This window comes from Coregonus lavaretus (assembly GCF_964263955.1).
Source record: "Coregonus lavaretus genome assembly, chromosome: 11".
Taxonomy (NCBI): Eukaryota; Metazoa; Chordata; class Actinopteri; order Salmoniformes; family Salmonidae; genus Coregonus; species Coregonus lavaretus.
Window position 1 is genome coordinate 38,875,478 of NC_139998.1, and position 20,091 is coordinate 38,895,568.

The following is a 20,091-nucleotide window of genomic DNA, read 5'->3' on the forward strand; positions in this document are numbered from 1 at the left end:
TGTCTCATCCTGTGAAAGGGATTTTACAGGCATGCTGGGAACATGAGCGAAGACTGAACACGAGCTTTGGGTGGGTAAAACCCAGGCGAAGGAGATAGGACTGTATGGAAGGGAGTTTAGTCCAACGGTAGTTATTCCTGTAAATCCACCATGGCTACTCCCGCCTCCAGTAGTTGATCTAGAAGTGTTGGAGAGACTACAGAAAGATAGGGAGGGGGTTGATCCAGCTGATTTCTTTAAGAGACGTCTGGAAACTGTGTATCAGGATTTTGTGGCCATTTACACAGATGGTTCAAAAGATCCAAGGACAGGACGTACTGGGTCAGCATTTGTAGTGCAGGAATGTGGGGTGGAAGTCAGGAAACATATTACAGATCATCTGGCTGTATATACGGCGGAGCTGATGGCCATACTGTTGGCCTTGCAGTGGGTGGAGGAAGTTAAGCCAGACAGAATAGTTATTTGCTCTGACTCATGTGCAGTGTTAATGAGTCTCCAGTCCTTTAGCTCATGTAGCAGACAAGACCTGCTTTATGAGGTGCTACAAACCCATGGCAGGATTAAACAGATGGGTATTCAGATAAGATTTACTTGGGTTCCAGCCCATGTGGGGGTGGAGGGGAACGAAGCAGTAGATGAACAGGCTAAACAAGCACTTAGTAGTGGGGATGTTGATGTTGTGTCAATGAGGAAGGCAGAGGCAAAAAGACTGATATATACAGTGATGGTGCAGAGATGGCAGGAGCAGTGGAATATAAATAATAAGGGAAGGCATTTATTTCAGGTACAGAGGAAAGTCGGGGAGGGGAGGACGGCAGGAAGGGACAGAAGAGAGGAGGCTATTTTTAAAAGATTAAGGGTGGGACACAGCCAGTTGAATAAGAAATTAAATGTGATAGGAAAGCATCCATCAGGAAAGTGTGATTATTGTCAGGAAATAGAGACTGTGGAGCATGTATTGCTACAGTGTGGGCAGTATCAGAGGGAAAGAGAGAGGATGATATTTAGTATGAGAGAGAAGGGGATACAGGAAATTAGTTTAAAGAGTATATTGAGCAGAATGTCATTAGATATAGTCTCAAATATTTTGTTATCTTTTTTAAGAGAAACGGGGTTGGCAGGTAGGATTTAGTTTCTCCCCGTCTCTGGCCCACATTCCAGTACAGTAGGTGGCGGTAATGCACCATAATGTTGGATGCCAACCGCCGATAAACCCCACTGAAGAAGAAGAAGAAATTCCGTGACCCGGAAGTGATCTGACAAGACGCTTCACGCGGATAACAGTAGCAGCCAGTTAGCCAAAATGTGCTAATGAAGACAAATGTAGCTACCTAGATACTTATTGTTTTTATTCTAACGTTACGTGAATTAATCGGAGGTCAAAATGGCTACAATTTCCAATATGTTCAAGTCAGAAACAACATCGATTATGGCCTTTGTCGTCGAGATGGCAATGACAGAAATGTACAGATTTTTGCCGAACTATGACGCTAACAACGATGGTAATCCGGAGAGAGAGGTGAGTATTGTAAAATATTTCCGGCACTGAGCAGTATGATTACGGGCGCCTAGTGACTACAACCAGCTACGTTAGCTAACGAACTAAAGTGATCTGCATAAATTAGCGTCCTCCTATTTGTTTAGTTAGCTAGATTGTTAACTACCTACTGTAACCTAATTTAACAGGCGTGAAAGAAACGTCTGAGCGTGTCCCCACTTCTGGTGTTCAGGGAAATGGAAGCTAGGTTGAAGATACTGTATCCCTGAAACCGGATGGTTTTGGTTTTCGTCAACTACCTAATTTGGCTACCTAACTACTTAACTAGTACTACTGGTAGTTACTGGTTTCACACCCTCTGCTGTAGCTGGCTGTATACAGTAACTAATTAGTTCACTTGTTTCTATTTCTCTACACAGCTCTGCACTGTTATGAATTTGTTGATGGGGGAGGGTATTCGTAAAATCTGCCAACTATTCCTAGTGGCCTCCTCACGTTTGCTAAATGAAAACGACAAACTGAAGACCAAGGTGGAGCAGATGGACGAAGATCTGAAGGCAATGACTGAGAAAGCTGAACATTATAGATCGTCTCTGGCTAAAGTGGAAGCAGAACCGAAAGTACCGACACCAACCCATGTTCTGCACAATGGAATGATCTTTGCAATAAAACCAGTTGGTGAGTGTTGTAGACCTACACAGTCATTAGGTTACTGCCTATAACAAGTTAGCTAAATAGGTCTGTTGTAGGCATACTGATTGTTTTGTGCCCCATCTTTTGATAGTTTTGTTTGTATCAATTTCACACATCATTTTGTGGAAATGAAAAAGTGAGAGAGTTTTGAACATGTTTCAATTTAACTTTGCTTGTTATTCTTTAGATCTCCCATTGTTGCCTGGAATGACTGCGGTTTCAGCATTGCCAGGGAATTTCAGTCGAGCAAACACAGTCACTAATGCAACGTCCGTCCATGCAGGTAATATCCTCAAGATGGTGTTATTTTGAATAATCGTTGCCAAACCAGGGGTGCGTTCAGTTCAATGTTTGCTGTGATGGTTTGTACCGAAATAAATGTTTCCCTCAAACAGTGCGCATTATTGGCTAACTGGAAAACAGTTTTTTCAGAATAACACCGTTACCTTTGAATCTCATGTTGTACAGTTGTGTCCTGCTGAACGTGGTCCAGGGTCATATTCACTAGGAACCAAACAAAAGCAAATGGGCCAAAATGGGGAATGACTACCTGAACTTTTTTTCTGTGGTGTGCACTAATGAATATGACCCAGTTGTTCGAAAACAATACACAGGCTGTTAAAAAGCATGTTTATTTTAAGGCAAAAATATGGATATAGCCATATATTGGTTGATTTATTTGACTAAATTAATTTTGTATAAGCTAATCGTTTTGTTAAATTCTCTAACTTAGGCTATTCCTTTTATGTTTAGGACCTGCAAAGGTTTGCAGTAAACCTACAGAGACGTCTTCATTGGAGTATGACTCCTCTCTGAATACAGTGCCCTCACCAAGAGATACTGAATCCAACGTTGAGCATATGAGAGCTGCTCTTCCAGAGGGCACCGACAACGGCAGAGACAGCCATGAAAGCCAGAAAAACAGCAATACTACTAATGGGACAGGATCCACAGAAAACAAACACTTCAAGTGTGATGTTTGTGAGAAGACATTCAGCAAAAAAGAGTTGCTGAGAGTTCACAAGCTAATCCACACAAAACCCTTCAAGTGTGACGTTTGTGAGAAGACCTTCAGCAGGAAAGGGTTACTTGAAGGTCATAAGCTAATTCACACAAGGCCCTTCACGTGTGATGTTTGTGACAAGACCTTCAGCCTGAACCGCATGATGTTACGTCACAAGCTAATTCACACAGGAGAGAGGCCGTTTGCTTGTGGTCAATGTGGCAAAACATTCAGAATGTCCAAGCAGCTCGAACGCCACATGTTTCATCACAAAGAAAACAATTTAAGTTGCAAAGTCTGTGGAAATACATTCTCTACCAAGACAGATCTTACACAACATCGGCTAGTTCATGCAGTGGAGAGACCGTTCAAGTGCCTGACTTGTGGAAAGTGTTTCACAAAAAGGACCATACTTATGGGGCACGAGAGAATCCACACCGGTGAAAAACCATACAGCTGCGCTGAATGTGGGAAGAGTTACAGACAGTCTTATGACCTAAGAATTCATATGCGAAGACATACAGGTGCAGACATACGTCCACACTTATGCTCAGAGTGTGGTAAGAGCTTTAGGACAAAGTCCGTCCTCGAAAAGCACAAGCGAATTCATACAGGGGAGAAGCCATTTAAATGTGAGACCTGTGGAGCTGCTTTTGGCCATAAAGGAAACCTTGTGAGACACCAAGTTCTTCACACGGGGGAGAGACCATACAAATGTAAAGTGTGTGGGAAAAGCTACCCACAGTCCACCGACTTAAAAGCTCACATGCACCGTCATGGGGCAACCAAACCATTTATGTGTGACCTATGTGGAAAGACTTTTATTTACAATTACCAAATGAGACAACACAATCTACAATGGCACACGGCTGAAGGAGATAAGGTTCCTGGGAGAGAGGGAACATCAACAAAGCCATTCAGTTGCAACATATGTTTGAACGGCTTCAGCTCCATGCTAACTCTGAAAAAGCATAAAGAAATTCACACAGGACAAAAGCAATACTCTTGTTCCATTTGCGGAAAGACCATTGCATATAAAAATGCTTTTGACTATCACATGAGAGTTCACAGTGGAGTGAAGCCCCATGAATGCAAATACTGTGGAAGGAAATTCATTCTGAAGCAAGCTCTTCAAGGACATGAGAGGACCCATACAGGTGAAAAACCCTTCAAATGCAGTTATTGTGACAAGACTTTTGCAGTCAACACCAATCTGAAAAGGCATGAGCGAATCCACACGGGAGAGAAGCCATTCAAATGTGATGTCTGCGGGAGAGGTTTCAGCCAAGCCAACAATGTCAAAGCCCACATGCAAGTCCACACTGGAGTTAGGCCTTACTATTGCAAGAGATGTGGAAAAGGCTTTTCTGACATAAGACACTACAAAAACCATAGCTGTAATGGTGTGGCAGCGACACGCACACACTGTGATGGTGATAATTATCGTAAATCTTCTGACCGCACTTTCAGAAGTAGAAAAGGAGGTAGACAGGAGTGCTTGCCATAATGCTGCTGTTGTGTAGACTCAGCGATATTATCTCTATATCATCTACAGACTAAACTACAGTGGTGCAACTTCCTGCTTACAGATGTCATGAACAATGGGGATTTATTCAGGAGGGTGAAATGTTCTCGGGTTAGTTTCTGGAAAGCCTCGTAGGAAATGAGAAAGGGTGCTTTAGGAAATTAGATATGTGCTTGCTGTAATGCTAGGAGATCTTGCTATAAGTCAAAGGGTTAATGTTCATGAGCCCAAGTTCTTATTTGTTCTTATTGTGTAAATCAATAAACGGATAATTCATGTGAATATCAGAACTAGGCATTCACATTTTGTCCGTCAGTTATATAGAGACCCCTAGGTGAGTTATTCAGGTGACTGCAAAGGTGACTCCTGACTGGGCAAAAAAGTTGAATGAATTCTTGTTTTAAAAACAATTCTTACATTTTAAATGCACCTGAAGTATTTTTCCTGATTTATACACTGAAGTTTACAGTGGCACCAGTCTCTGTTTTTCTGTGCTTGGTGAAGTTAAATTGGCAGGCAGGTTATTGCCAACTTGAAAATCCTGACTAAAGTGTTGTTGTTTTTTTATCGTAGCTTTCTGCTCAAAAACCTTGCATCAGTCCTACTTGCATTTCTAAATATTTACGATACAGAATAGATGTAATTGTACTAGCAGCACTTTATTGGCTTAGACCAGGGGTGTCAAACTCATTTTAGCTCAGGGGCCACATGGAGGAAAATCTATTCCCAAGTGGGCCGGACCGGAAAAATCATGGTATATATAACTTAAAAACAACAACTTCAGATTGTTTTCTTTGTTTTAATACGATCAACATACAACATAAATCTGGAGCCTGAGGACAGTGTGTCCAAAATAGTACAAGCACAACATCATTATTAATCATAAAACACGTTAAGTTTATTAGAAAATTCTAAAGAAAAAGAACACACAAACACACAATGCCTCAGTGATTAACAGAACTGTTTCACAGATCACAGAACTATATCAGGGTGTCATTTCTCAGGCAGAAATGTAGATAAAAATAATGAAATCCTGTTCCCCAAACAAGTGCAAGAACCACAGAGTCAAGAATAGGTTAAATATACAAATAAAATCAATTAAAAACAATAGCACATCAACATAAAAACATATAAACATAAATCTGAAAGCGTTGCTCAAACTCCCGTAACAGTCCCGTTATTTTATCTTTGAACCGCTTCATGTCTGCCACATGTTGGGTCGTGCACACATTTTTCAGACAGGGGAAGTGAGCTGCATCACCACCGGCAAGTTGCGTCTCCCACAATGACAGCTTCAACTTGAAAGAACATATGCTGTCATAATACTGCGTGACAACTTTGTTGCGCCCCTTGCAGCTGTTTGTTCAAGTTATTCAGGTGCTCTGTAACATCCACCATAAATGCAAGGTCCGGCATCCATTCTGCGGAATGAAATTCTAACACTGGTTTGCCCTTTTCTTCCATGAACTGTTCAATTTCTTCTCGTAAATCAAAGAAACGCCTCAGCACAGCACCTCGGCTTAACCATCTTACCTTAGTGTGGTATGGCAGGCCATAGATGTGGTCTTTCTCTCTGAGAAGGCTGTCAAACTGACGGTGATTCAGGCTTCTGGATCGGATGAAATTAACAGTTTGGATGACCACCTTCATGACGTTATCCATCTTTAATGACTTGCAACACAAAGCCTCCTGGTGCAAAATACAGTGAAAAGTCAAAAAATCACGTCCTCCATTTGCAGATTGCACTTTCTCTCTGAACTTTGTCACAACGCCTGCTTTTTTCCCGATCATTGAGGGCGCACCATCTGTAGCCAGGCTGACAGCGCGGGACCAGTCCACTCCGACCCTGTCCAGCGCGCCGACGAGTGCGGTAAAAATATCAGCTGCTGTCGTTGTATCTGTCATCGGCACCAACTCCACGAACTCCTCGGTGACGGTCAATGTGCCATCAACTCCGCGGATGAAAAAATGGCCAGTTGTGCAACATCTGTAATGTCCGTGCTTTCATCAATTGCAACCGAAAACGCAATAAATGACTTTACTTTTTGCTTCAACTGGCTGTCCAAATCCACTGAAAGATCGGAAATCCTGTCTGCAACTGTGTTTCTTGTCAGGCTGATATTTGCAAAAGCCTGCCGCTTTTCAGGGCACACAATCTCCGCTGCCTTCATCATGCATGTTTTTACAAATTCACCCTCACTAAATGGTTTTGAAGCCACTGCGATTTCATTAGCAATGAGGTAGCTAGCTTTCACTGCAGCGTCACTGATGTCTCGGCTGTGAGTAAACACAGACTGCTGTTTCTTCAGACCCGCCAACAGTTCATTCACCTTCTCTCATCTCCGCTGTCCTTGAAAGTTGTCATATTTGTCGGCATGAAGACTCACATAGTGGCGACGAAGGTTATATTCTTTCAGCACTGCAACATGCTCTGAACACACCAAACATACAGCTTTCCCATTCAATTCCGTGATTAAATAGGATGACCATTTTTCTTGGAACACTGCAATCTGCGTCCACTTTTCTCTTTTTTGACAGAGACATATTGGGGCAATGAGGGTGCCAAAGCACATAATGTTAAAAGTAGAAGCCGTAATAAATATCGCGGGCAAAACAAAGTAGCTCATTGGCTGCACGTGCTTGACCTACTTGCTCTGCCCCGGTATAAACAGTTTGCTTGCTTAACACAATTGCTATTGCGCCATCCAGTGGACGCAATTGGAACAGCAGTTTATTTTATTGAAAAATTGCAGCGCATTTTTATACTTTACAAAAAATGTAAAACAAATTTTTTTTTTTTTTTTTTAATCATCTCGCGGGCCGGATTAAACCCGTTTGCGGGCCTGATCCGGCCCGCGGGCCGTAGGTTTGACACCCCTGGTTTAGACGGTTACAATGTGGAAGAAATTATAATTTAACAATGTTCAAAGCACCCCCCATCAACGAATATGGAAGAAAAAGGCAGGTAGCTTAGTGGTTAAGAGCGTTGTGCCCATTAACCGAAAGGTCGCTGGTTCTAATCCCCGAGCCGAGTAGGTGAAAAATCTGTCGATGTGCCCTTGAGCAAGGCACTTAACCCTAATTGCGCCTGTAAGTCGCTCTGGATAAGAGCGTCTGCTAAATGACAACAACAAAAAAATTATAAAAAGGAAAAAAAAGACCCATCAACGAAAGGTAGATGCAATAGCACTTACCTGCCTATATGACAAAACTGTAGTGAAAGTGGAGAATAGTGCAGCAATAGGACTTGACCTCAAACTAGACCTATTGGCTACCTAGCAACATGATATATACTGAACGAAAATATAAACGCAACAATTAACGATTTTACTGAGTTACAGTTCATATAAGGAGGAGGGGGGGCTTGTCTATAAGCGAACCAGTGATGCGCGCTTGGAGCAATACGGTCTGTATCCAAGGCTAAAGCCTGGCCTCAGCCAATTGTTGACATAACAACAGAATGCAGCACGCTACTGGAGAGAAGAGACAACCAACTTGCTAGTGACAGCATCAGCGCACGCTCTGGAATGACGGCGGAGAGTGGAAAAGCAGTTTGCCAGTTACAGCAGCAGCGCGTCTACTGACGAGAACGAAGAGGTATTTGAGAAGCCTGCCGACGGAGGTGATAAAGGTGTACTTAATGAGCTGTAACCGGAAAAACAACTGGCATTTGGAAAGTTTGAAGTGAGGGAGCAAGTGTGGTGGAACAAGAATTGTTAGCATTGTTAAGTATGTTGCTAGCTGGATCGAATTCTCTGTTAGCTAGCCGGAGAAATGTTGAGCAACATTCGCTAACTTAGCTGATCAAATAATTGAGTTTATGACGTGAAACTTAGCTGAGTAACAAAGTCAGACACCTAGGTGGCTAGCTAAAGTTACAACATCAGATGAGCTAACGTTAGCCCGAGGAACCAATTAGCTATAGTATTAACTGGTATACGACTCCTTGTCGTTCCTCAAGCTATAACGTCTTTAGTTGCTCAGTGGACCCTGACGGCAATCTGTGTGACATGTTAACTAGATAGCTAGCTAACGATTTAACTACTATCTATGAACTAATGTATTCCCTCTGTGGTTCATTTTCAGAATGAGAGAATTAGGTGAAAATGAGGCGTTGTTTGTTAAACAAGTGGATTCAGGGATCAAGTGTAGTTGGAGCTGGGCCTGGCTTAAGCTGGATGCCACTATAGAGGTGAAAGGAACACCACACACGTTCCCTCTTTCTCACTTTTTCAATAAGGTGGATAAAAAGGGGTATGCCAGGTGTACTCTCTGCCTGAAAGAGATCAATTATGCCAACAAAGGGTCTCATGCTCTGCTGGCACATTGTAGAACAGATGTACACAGGCAGAAAGTGTACAATGTAATAATAACGCACAGTGTAGCCCAGATACTGCCCAGGGACACAGCAACATTCCACCAGGGGCCAGAGAAGATTAAGGAACAACAGGCTCAGCTTCCTGTGCCCACTATAGACCGCATAGCAAATGCAGAGGTAGGTGTGTTAGGTCAGCAGCATCACTATTTGAGAAGTCAGCATAGCACATGTTAAGCAAACTTAGTGTAGGTGAAATAAGTGTGCCTGCTTTTAGTTAATTTCCTCATTTATGTCTTCTAGGCTATGGTCCTTGGTGTCCTAGCAGAGCATTCCCTCCCCTTCGCTATTGCTCCAGTAATTGTTGAGCTAGCACAAAATCTTGCCATTGACAAGGTGGTGTTGGAGAGGATGAAGCTCTCGAGAACAGCGGCATCCTACAAGATGGTCCATGGCGGACCTTCTCCGAAAGGATCTTCTCAAACCTGAGGAGGTTTCCTTTTTCTTTGAACTTGGATGAGAGCACATCTAACAGCAACAAGAAGGTTGTTCTCATATTTAATTATTGTTATCTTTCTATTATCTCTACTCTATTTGCACTACTTTTATCTTGTTTTAATCTTATCTTACATTGTTGAAGAGAGAGCTCAAGGAGCAAGCATTTCTGTTCACTGTGCATTTGACAAATAAACCCTGATTTTATTTTATTTTATTTGAAGGTCCTCTCCATGCTGGTAAGCTACTACCCTGATGACATGAGGAAGGTGGTGGTGGAGCACTTGGGGTCCCTGGAGGTCATCAAGGTGAATGCCATCAGCTTGGAGAGGGCGCTCTGCGACTTCTTCGACCATAACAACATCCCATGGAAAAATCTGGTGAGCATGATGATGGATTCTATTAGCGTCTTGAGGTAGCAAGACCGGCCTCCAGACAAGGATCCATCAGATGCACTGTCCAACCCTGATCGACATTGATGGAGACTCCTGTCATCACATCCACAGTGCGGCAAAGAAGTTTGCAGAGCCCTTCGACCAGCATCTTGAGCAGCTCTTCAATGATCTGCACACTGATCATCAGTGGTCTCCAGATAAAGGAAAAACAAGTATATTTGAACGTTTGGTATTTACTTCTCACTCAGTCTATGAAATGAATGAAATCATTATTCATTTGATTCATTAATTCAATTGAATACTGAATTTATTCCAAATCCGTCTTGTTTCTGTGCAATCCTACCTTTAAATGATAAAGAACAATAAAGGGGCAGTGTATGGAAATAAATAATTTCATAGTCTCTCTCTTTTTGTCAGGTGATGTACCTCAAGGAGATATGCTGGTACCTGAACATCCCTGGCTCCAGTCCTCAGAGGTTTGTGCCCCATCGCTGGCTGTCCACATATGATGTCAGCATTTCGACACACAGAATGCTGCCGGCTTACAAGGTCCTGTACTACGGGTTCCTGAGCAACGATGACCAGGAGCTGTACAAGGACCCACTGGAACACATTTATAAAGAACACCACGTGAGCAAGAAGGCACAAGCGCGGATCAAGTCTTTGCACGAGGACCTCAACAGAAAAGGTGAAGTTCATCACTAGTTCTATGTTAAGCTTAGTATTGAGTTTGTGTACATCATGGTTACCAGTGATGAGCAAAATGTACCTTATTGACACTTAACTTACTGATTCTGTTTTAACAGGCATGACACAACAAGGAAAAAACTGAAAGAAGAGAGTGGCCAGGAAGATATGGCATGAGGGCACTACAACTGACCTACAACTCAGCATTTACGTGGTTGTACTGGCTATCCAGAAGGAATACGTAATGGTTTTCCAGGTGGGTATTTTCTATCTGCGACTGTTGGCTACACTTGTATATACAATGTTGTATTTCACAACAGTTTGTTTTACATTCACAGGGTAGCCAGACATTGGTACATAAGCTCCATGACAAGCAGCTTGAAACATTCCAGCTTTTTCTGTCTTGCTTCGTCAAAGCTGAATACATCACTAAAGGGTCAGTGATGGTATTTGAGGAGAAGATGCTGCTGTCTGCCAGGGAGATGTATGTGGGGCGGGAAGCAGATGGATTCAGAACCAGGAATCCCAATCATGCTGTTAGTACTCTGCAATTACATTTGAATACTTTATCTTTTTTCTCATTGTTTCAAAACATGTAGCGATTGTCCGTTTTGTGTTCTATATTTCAGCTGCTGAAGTCTTTCATGGAACAGGTCACCAAAGCCTACACCACCACTGCACTTTACATGCAGAATAAGTTGCCCTTGCAAGGTCACACACAGGTCATTGTCTGCTCTGGACCTGATTTTGAGAGGCCACTCCATCCAGTTGAAGAAGCTGAGTGCAATGTTGGGCCGCCTCTCACCAGCCGGCAGTAATCTCCACCAGGAGATCATGCGATACAACATTGATCCATGCCTGGCCAGCTTCACGGAGGGAGATGACATGGTGGAGTGGTGGCCTCATGTCTTGGCCCAGACACTGAAGTATCCAGCCCTGGGTAATGTGGTGAAAGGTGCCCTCTCCGTCTTTCATGGTCCCAGGGTTGAATCTTCGTTTAGCTGGATGAACGATATCATTGATACAGGAAGCACCAACATGAACATCTCAACGTTCAGTGCAATACAGGCTGTGAAGTACACCCTGCAGTCCAGGCAGAAGACCGCAGTGGAGATGTTTAAACGGGAGGATGCAAGGTTTGGGGAGGTGGACCGAAGGCTCTGCAGAAACATCAGGTCAGCAGGGACAGTAGACAAGACCCAGCGGCAGCAGAGTCTGCTGAAAGACTGAAGATGACATCTCGAGTATGGCTGTCATCCATCAGGAAGTGCTCTGGAGAGCAAGAGGGCGGTAGCTGAAGAGGAGATGAAGGCAAGGTTCAAGCATGCTGCAAAACAGTGCAAGCGGGCACTTGTAATACTTGTCCATGCTAAGAAAAATAAGTAGGGGCAGTCCCTCTACCCAGCCCTCTCCTTCCCTCCAGTACTCTCCCTTTGTCAAATAAATCCCAGATTGTTCCTGGCCTAGGAAGCAGCAGGCCTGTTTTCTGCCATTTACCTTAATTTGACGGACTATGTTTTATGTTTGCAATTCATATATATTTTTTAAAGAAAGTGTTGTGAAAATGTATGTGGGTATAGGAAAGGAAAGTTCTATTTGGGTTTTGTTTAATTTTCCCTCTGAAATGTATTTTTATTTTTAGGGGGTAGATCAGCTTTAATATTGCAGATAGATTGTAACTTCCATCAATGTAATTGTCTGCATCACTTCCAATTCCCCATATGTTTTTTTTTCTCGCAAATATATATGCATACATACACATACATATCCTTAAAAAAAAAATATTTCCCTTTATTACTTTCCAACCCCACCACCCCTTCCCTAATTGGAGTAAACTAGTGAACAACAATGCTTAGGCCTCTACTTCCAGCTTATACATACTATATAAATGTTATGGACACAGTCAATTTTACAATAATTCATTATTATTTTTTTTACTCCTGAACTTTACCCTCAACCTCTCCGATCATTTTCATGATGTCCATCCGGTTTGCTTCTATATGCCATATCTTTCTAACTGTGCTCTTTCACAAAAGCTCTCAACCTATAACCTATATACTTATTATGGACACAGTATGCTTACATTATTAGTTATCTTGTTGTTATTAGTTGTTGTTAGTTATTAGTCCCATCCTTCAACTCCATTCAACACCACCCATCTATCTCTTAACACCATCCAAATTGGATTTCTATTTGCCATATATTTTTCAACTGTACTGTTTTTCACCAGTTTGTATCCCTGTTTATTACAGACAGAAATACTCCTCAGTTTCATCAGCTGTCTGGGTGGTTGGTCTCAGAAGATCACGCAGGTGAAGAAGCCGGATTTGGAGGTCCTGGGCTGACGTGGTTACTCGTGGTCTGCGGTTGTGAGGCCGGTTGGACGTAGCGCCAAATTCTCTAAAACGACTTTGGATGCAGCTTATGGTAGAGAAATGAACATTACATTCTCTGGCAACAGCTCTGGTGGACATTCCTGCAGTCTGCATGCCAATTACACGCTCCCTCAAAACTTGAGACATCTGTGGCATTGTGTTGTGTGACAACTTCCCATTTTAAAGTGGCCTTTTATTGTCCCCAGCACAAGGTGCACCGGTGTAATGATCATGCTGTTTAATCAGATTCTTGATATGCCACACCTGTCTGGTGGATGGATTATTTTGACAAAGGAGAAACGCTCACTAACAGGAATGTAAACAAATGTGTGCACAAAATTCGAGAGAAATAAGCATTTTGTGAGTATGGAACATTTCTGGGATATTTTATTTCAGCTCATGAAAAATGGGACCAACACTTTACATGTTGCATTTATATTTTTGTTCAGTGTAATTTCTAAATTCAAGAGGCAATGGAAATGCAATTTTGGATGCTTCTGTGCTTTTTGCTGATAATGCCCATCTGTAGTGATGGAGTGTCACCACTCTGGAGAAGCAGCCCACTGAATAACTTTTAGGCTTAGATGGCAATGGTACATTGCATTTATTTTGTACAAAACAATAGTATTTTATTAGTGTCAATACAATTTCATCAATATTTTCTGTTTTATATACACGTTTGTGCCATACAGTGGCTTGTGGCTTGCGAAAGTATTCACCCCCCTTGGCATTTTTCCTATTTTGTTGCCTTACAACCTGGAATTAAAATTGATTTTTTGGGGGTTTGTATCATTTGATTTACACAACATGCCTACCACTTTGAAGATGCAAAATAATTTTTTTTGTAAAACAGACAAGAAATAAGACAGAAAAACAGAACTTGAGCATGCATAACTATTCACCCCCCAAAGTGAATACTTTGTAGAGCCACCTTTTGCAGCAATTACAACTGCAAGTCTCTTGGGGTATGTCTCTATAATCATGGCACATCTAGCCACTGGGATTTTTGCCCATTCTTCAAGTTGGATGGGTTCCGCTGGTGTACAGCAATCTTTAAGTCATACCACAGATTCTCAATTGGATGGAGGTCTGGGCTTTGACTAGGCCATTCCAAGACATTTAAATGTTTCCCCTTAAACCACTCAAGTGTTGCTTTAGCAGTATGCTTAGGGTCAATGTCCTGCTGGAAGGTGAACCTCCGTCAGAGTCTCAAATCTCTGAAAGACTGAAACAGGTTTCCCTCAAGAATTTCCCTGTATTTAGCGCCATCCATCATTCCTTCAATTCTGACCAGTTTCCCAGTCCCTGCCGATGTAAAACATCCCCACAGCATGATGCTGCCACTACATTTACATTTTAGTCATTTAGCAGACGCTCTTATCCAGAGCGACTTACAGTTAGTGATTACATATATTTGTTATACTGGCCCCCCATGGGAATCGAACCCACAACCCTGGCGTTGCAAACACCATGCTCTATCAACTGAGCTACATCCCTGCCGGCCATTCCCTCCCCTACCCTAGACGACGCTGGGCCAATTGTGCGCCGCCCATGAGTCTCCCAGTCGCGGCCGGCTGCGACAGAGCCTGGATTCGAACCAGGATCTCTAGTGGCACAGTTAGCACTGCGATGCAGTGCCTTAGACCACTGCGCCACTCAGGAGTATGCTTCTACCATGCTTCACTGTGGGGATGGTGTTCTCGGGGTGACGAGAGGTGTTGGGTTTGCGCCAAACATAGCGTTTTCCTTGATGGCCAAAAAGCTAAAAAAAAAATGTTGGGCCACTCTTCCGTAAAGCCCAGCTCTGTGGAGTGTACGGCTTAAAGTGGTCCTATGGACAGATACTCCAATCTCCGCTGTGGAGCTTTTCAGCTCCTTTAGGGTTATCTTTGGTCTCTGTTGCCTCTCTGATTAATGCCCTCCTTGCCTGGTCTGTGAGTTTTGGTGGGCAGCCCTCTCTTGGCAGGTTTGTTGTGGTGCCATATTCTTTCCATTTTTTAATAATGGATTTAATGGTGCTCTGTGTGATGTTCAAAGTTTCTGATATTTTTTTATAACCCAACCCTGATCTGTAATACTCCACAACTTTGTCCCTGACCTGTTTGGAGAGCTCCTTAGTCTTCATGGTGCCACTTGCTTGGTGGTGCGCCACTCGTGTCTCCCGAGTGGCGCAGTGGTGTAAGGCACTGCATCGCAGTGCTAGCTGTGCCACTAGAGATCCTGGTTCGAATCCAGGCTTTGTCGTAGCCGGCCGCGACCGGGAGACACATGGGGCGGCGCACAATTGGCCCAGTGTCGTCCAGGGTAGGGGAGGGAATGGCCGGCAGGGATTTGGCTCAGTTGGTAGAGCATGGCGTTTGAAACGCCAAGGTTGTGGGTTCGATTCCCACGGGGGGCCAGTATAAAAAATAAATAAGAATGTATGCACTCACTAACTGTAAGTCGCTCTGGAGAAGAGCGTCTGCTAAATGACGTAAATGTAAAATGTGGTGCCCCTTGCTTAGTGGTGTTGCAGACTCTGGGGCCTTTCAGAACAGGTGTATGTATACTGAGATCATGTGACACTTAGATTGCACACAGGTGGACTTTATTTAACAAATTATGTGACTTCTGAAGGTAATTGGTTGCACCAGATCTTATTTAGGAGCTTCATAGCAAAGGGGGTGAATACATATGCACGCACCACTTTTCCGTTATTTATTTTTTTGAATTTCTTGAAACAAGTTATTTCTTTCATTTCACTTCACCAATTTGGACTTTTGTGTATGTCCATTACATGAAATCCAAATAAAAATCCATTTAAATTACAGGTTGTAATGCAACAAAATAGGAAACATGCCAAGGGGGATGAATACTTTTGCAAGGCACTGTACATCCTCCTGATTAAGGTGAGTGAAGTGTCTCCCAGGTTTGGGGTCAATTTAATTTTAATTTCAATTCTTGAATTCACGCATGAAGTGGAGAAATTATTGAAAACAAATCCTACAGTAATGTTTTATACTATGTGCATTTAATTCCATTAACTGGGAAATGTAAAAATATTGAATTCCAATTTAATTGAAGATTAAATGTGTTTACAATTGCAATCAAATAAGTCCAAACTGTCTAATTCCAATCAGTTGAATTAAATATATTTTTTAAATATTCAAGTTATGGAATTGATTGGAATTAGACTGTTTGGACTTTTTTAATTGTAAAAACACTTAATCTTCAATTACATTGGAATTCAATATTTGTACATTCCCCAGTTAATGGAATTAATGCACATAGTATAAAACATTTACTGTTCGATTTGTTTTCAATAATTTCAACCTGTATTACTATATTTCCAGTATAGCTCGGCTGTCTGAACAGTGATGTGATCAGCCTGAAGGAATCGAATTGGAATTTGTGGAATTGTTGGGATAATATTGAATTGGAAATGGAATTATTGGAATTGACCCCAACACTGATGTGTACTATAATTAATTGAGTATTATGATGTGACGTGCCTCATCCTCGGTCTGCTGGGCCCAGTTTTTCAAAAATTATCTATGAGGATTTCGCCTATTGGATAGTATTATATGCATATAATTAGAATGAATAGGAAAGGAGTCCCCATTCAAGTCCATGATGGCCCTGGTGGTCGTTGCAATCTTTAGGATCAAGCTATGGAGGGTTCACACATCCTTAGAGGAAAGGTACCTAGAGACCAGCACACTAGGATTATCTCGTGACTTTGCCTGTTAGCTTACTTTGGCAGTTGTGCACATCTCCAGTCCTCAACTTAAATTAGAATTTTAAATTTTAGGACCCTTTAGGTATAATAAAAAATAATAATACAAATATTTGATAAAATATTGAATTTGACCTTTACTACTATAGCCCATAGGAATGCATTGAATAACACATTCATAAATGGCAAAGAGTAAAAAAATGAATGATAAGGAATAAGGTTTTGAAGTGTCTCCTATATCTAGGACCATGACTGTAAGTCGTTTTGGATAAAAGCGTCTGCTAAATGGCATATTATTTATTATTTAGGAGATATAAGCAAGCTCAGGAAATAGATGTGTGTGTATATATATATATTTTTTTTTTTGGGGGGGAAACAAATTTTACTATGTTACTTTATACTGAACAAAACTATAAACGCAACATTCAAAGATTTTACTGAGTTACAGTTCATATAAAGAAATTGGTCAATTGAAATACATTCATTAAGCCCTAATTTATGGATTTCACATGACTGGGAATACAGATATGCATCTGTTGGTCACAGCCTTAAAGAAAAGGTAGGGGCGTGGATCAGAAAACCAGTCAGTATCTGGTGTGACCACCATTTGCCTCATGCAGCGTGACATCTTCTTCACATAGTTAATCAGGCTATTGATTGTGGCCTGTGGAATGTTGTCCTACTCCTCTTCAATGGCTGTGTGAAGTTGATGGATATTGGCGGGAACTGGAACACTGTCGTGCATGTCGATCCAGAGCATCCCAAACATGCTCAATGGGTGACATGTCTTGTGAGTATGCAGGCCATGGAAGAACTGGGACATTTTCAGCTTCCAGGATTTATGTACAGATCCTTGAGACATGGGGCTGTGCATTATCATGCTGAAACATGAGGTGATGGTGGCGGATGAATGGCACGACAATGGTCCTCAGGATGTTGTCACAGTAACTCTGTGCATTGAAATTGCCATAGTTAAAATGCAATTGTGTTCATTGTCCGTAGCTTATGCCTGCCCATCCCAAAACCCACTGCCACCATGGGGCACTTTGTTCACAACGTTGTCATCAGCAAACCGCTCGCCCACACAACACCATACAAGCTGTCTGCCATCTGCCCGGTACAGTTGAAATCGGGATTAATCCGTAAAGAGCACACTTCTCCAGCGTGTCAGTGGCCATCGAAGGTGAGCATTTTCCCACTGAAGTTGATTACGACGCCGAACTGCAGTCAGGTCAAGACCCTGGTGAGGTCAATGAGCACACAGATGAGCTTCCCTGTGTTTCTGACAGTTTGTGCAGAAATTATTTGGTTGTGCAAACCCACAGTTTCATCAACTGTCCGGGTGGCTGGTCTCAGACGATCCCGCAGGTGAAGAAGCCGGATGTGGAGGTCCTGGGCTGACGTGGTTACACGTGGTCTGCGATTGTGAGGCCAGTTGGACGTACTGCCAAATTCTCTAAAACGACGTTGAAGGCGGCTTATGGTAGAGAAATTAACATTCAATTCTCTGGCAACAGCTCTGGTGGACATTCCTGCAGTCAGCATGCCAATTGCATGCTCCCTCAAAACTTGAGACATCTGTGGCATTGTGTTGTGTGACAAAACTTCACATTTTAAAGTGACCTTTTATTGTCCCCAGCACAAGGTGCACCTGTGTAATGATCATACTGTTTAATCAGCTTCTTGATATGCCGTACCTGTCAAGTGGATGGATTATCTAGGCGAAGGAGAAATGCTCATTAACAGGGATTTAAACAAATTTGTGCACAACATTTGAGAGAAATAAGCTTTTTGTGGGTATGTAAAATCTCAGGGATCTTTTATTTCAGCTTATGAAACATGGGACCTACACTTTACATGTTGGGGGCGTGATCGGCCCTCCTTTTCCTGTAGTCCGCGATCATCTCCTTTGTCTTGATCACGTTGAGAGAGAGGTGGTTGTCCTGGCACCACACTGACCTCCTCCCTATAGGCTCTCTCATCGTTGTCGGTGATCAGGCCTACCACTGTTGTGTCGTTGGCAAACTTAATGATGGTGTTGGATTCGTGCTTGGCCACACAGTCATGGGTGAACAGGGAGTACAGGAGGGAACTAAGCAACACCCCTGAGGGGCCCCTGTGTTGAGGATCAGCGTGGTGGTTGTGTTGTTGCCTACCCTTACCACCTGGGGGCGGCCCATCCGTCAGGAAGTCCAGGATCCAGTTGCAGAGGGAGGTGTTTAGTCCCAGGGTCCTTAGCTTAGTGATGAGTTTCGAGGGCACTATGGTGTTGAACGCTGAGCTGTAGTCAATGAACAGCATTCTCACTTAGGTATTCCTTTTGTCCAGGTGGGAAAGGGCAGTGTTGAGTGCAAAAGAGATTGCGTCATCTGTGGATCTGTTGAGGCGGCATGCAAATTGGAGTGGGTCTAGGGTTTCTGGGATGATGGTGTTGATGTGAGCATTGACCAGCCTTTCAAATCACTTCATTGCTCTTTGATAAGAAGCTATTTTTTGTTTGTTTTTGACCATTTTAATTGAAAACAATCGGAAAACAAAGGTTCTTAAAGATACACTATGCAGAAATTGCTCCGTCATTTCCTGGTTGCTAAAAATCGAATAGTTCACCTAATTTCAGTTTATGTAACAGCACACGCAGGTATAGTGTAGAGAATCATTGTACCATCTAAACCACAGTGAAATGTATTTTCCATAAGCATATATTGTATTTTCAGCTGTTTGAAGCTGGTGTACAAAACTGAAAGTAAAAGATGCAAAAAATGAAACTTAAGAACGGGATGCATAGAAATAGCACACATAGAACATATCTACCGCTTCTTAGACTTGCTTTCAATGAGAATGACCGATCTATAACTCAAAATTCTATGTGAATTTTGTGGGGTCACACAAAAATTTAGATATTGCAGCTTTATTTCTTACCCAGAAATGATTTGAACTTGAGATAAAAATGACTGCATTGATCCTTTTAAGTCCTGGATGTTGACCTGGGGTATATTCATTACACTGATTCTGTTGCAAAAGGTTTTGCTCTGTTTGCTTCCATTTGGTTCTTAAACGTTGCAAGATGTAATGAATACACCCCTGGATTGTGTTCAATAGGCACAAAACGGGAGAAAATGTGTTGAAACCTGGGTTGCGTTTAGTACGACAAAACGGTGTGCAACATTTAATTCAACGGAAACGGTACTGTACTGAACGACCAGTTAAAAAACGTGATTATGGTGGCCCAGAGGGTAGTTACCATATGGTGTGCTGCACAAGTTTTGCAATTTCAGATGGTCATACCCATATTGATCCAGACCATGTGTCAGCGGATATTGATATCCAGTATCAGTATCCTGTTTGTCACATCACTGTTTGTCTCATCACTCCTCGGGTTGAATTCCTCTG

General features: G+C 42.4%; 1 protein-coding gene and 1 long non-coding RNA gene across 9 annotated transcripts; both read left to right on the forward strand.

The window, feature by feature from the left end:
- The first annotated feature begins 1,263 nt into the window (after positions 1 to 1,263).
- LOC311136767 lies at positions 1,264 to 5,001 on the forward strand. Its single transcript, XR_014613891.1, has 4 exons — positions 1,264 to 1,519; positions 1,918 to 2,176; positions 2,379 to 2,474; positions 2,945 to 5,001. It is a non-coding gene; the product is annotated as an uncharacterized lncRNA (long non-coding RNA).
- A 3,091-nt stretch (positions 5,002 to 8,092) lies between these two features.
- LOC311137258 (uncharacterized protein) lies at positions 8,093 to 13,767 on the forward strand. Of its 8 annotated transcripts, none has more exons than XM_084171652.1 (8): positions 8,096 to 9,214; positions 9,338 to 9,579; positions 9,754 to 9,909; positions 10,036 to 10,136; positions 10,342 to 10,612; positions 10,731 to 10,867; positions 10,950 to 11,147; positions 11,241 to 13,767. In XM_084171652.1, the coding sequence occupies exons 3-6, from the start codon at positions 9,897 to 9,899 to the stop codon at positions 10,754 to 10,756; spliced, it is 411 nt and encodes a 136-aa protein (XP_084027778.1). In that variant the 5' UTR covers positions 8,096 to 9,214; positions 9,338 to 9,579; positions 9,754 to 9,896; the 3' UTR covers positions 10,757 to 10,867; positions 10,950 to 11,147; positions 11,241 to 13,767. The 8 variants fall into 8 exon arrangements, 4 of the variants coding, with proteins under 4 accessions (XP_084027778.1, XP_084027777.1, XP_084027775.1 ...); XM_084171651.1 differs by having other exon boundaries at positions 8,097 to 8,341; positions 9,754 to 10,136; positions 11,241 to 11,922; positions 12,864 to 13,767; XR_014613924.1 differs by having other exon boundaries at positions 8,093 to 8,350; positions 9,754 to 10,136.
- Positions 13,768 to 20,091: the final 6,324 nt, after the last annotated feature.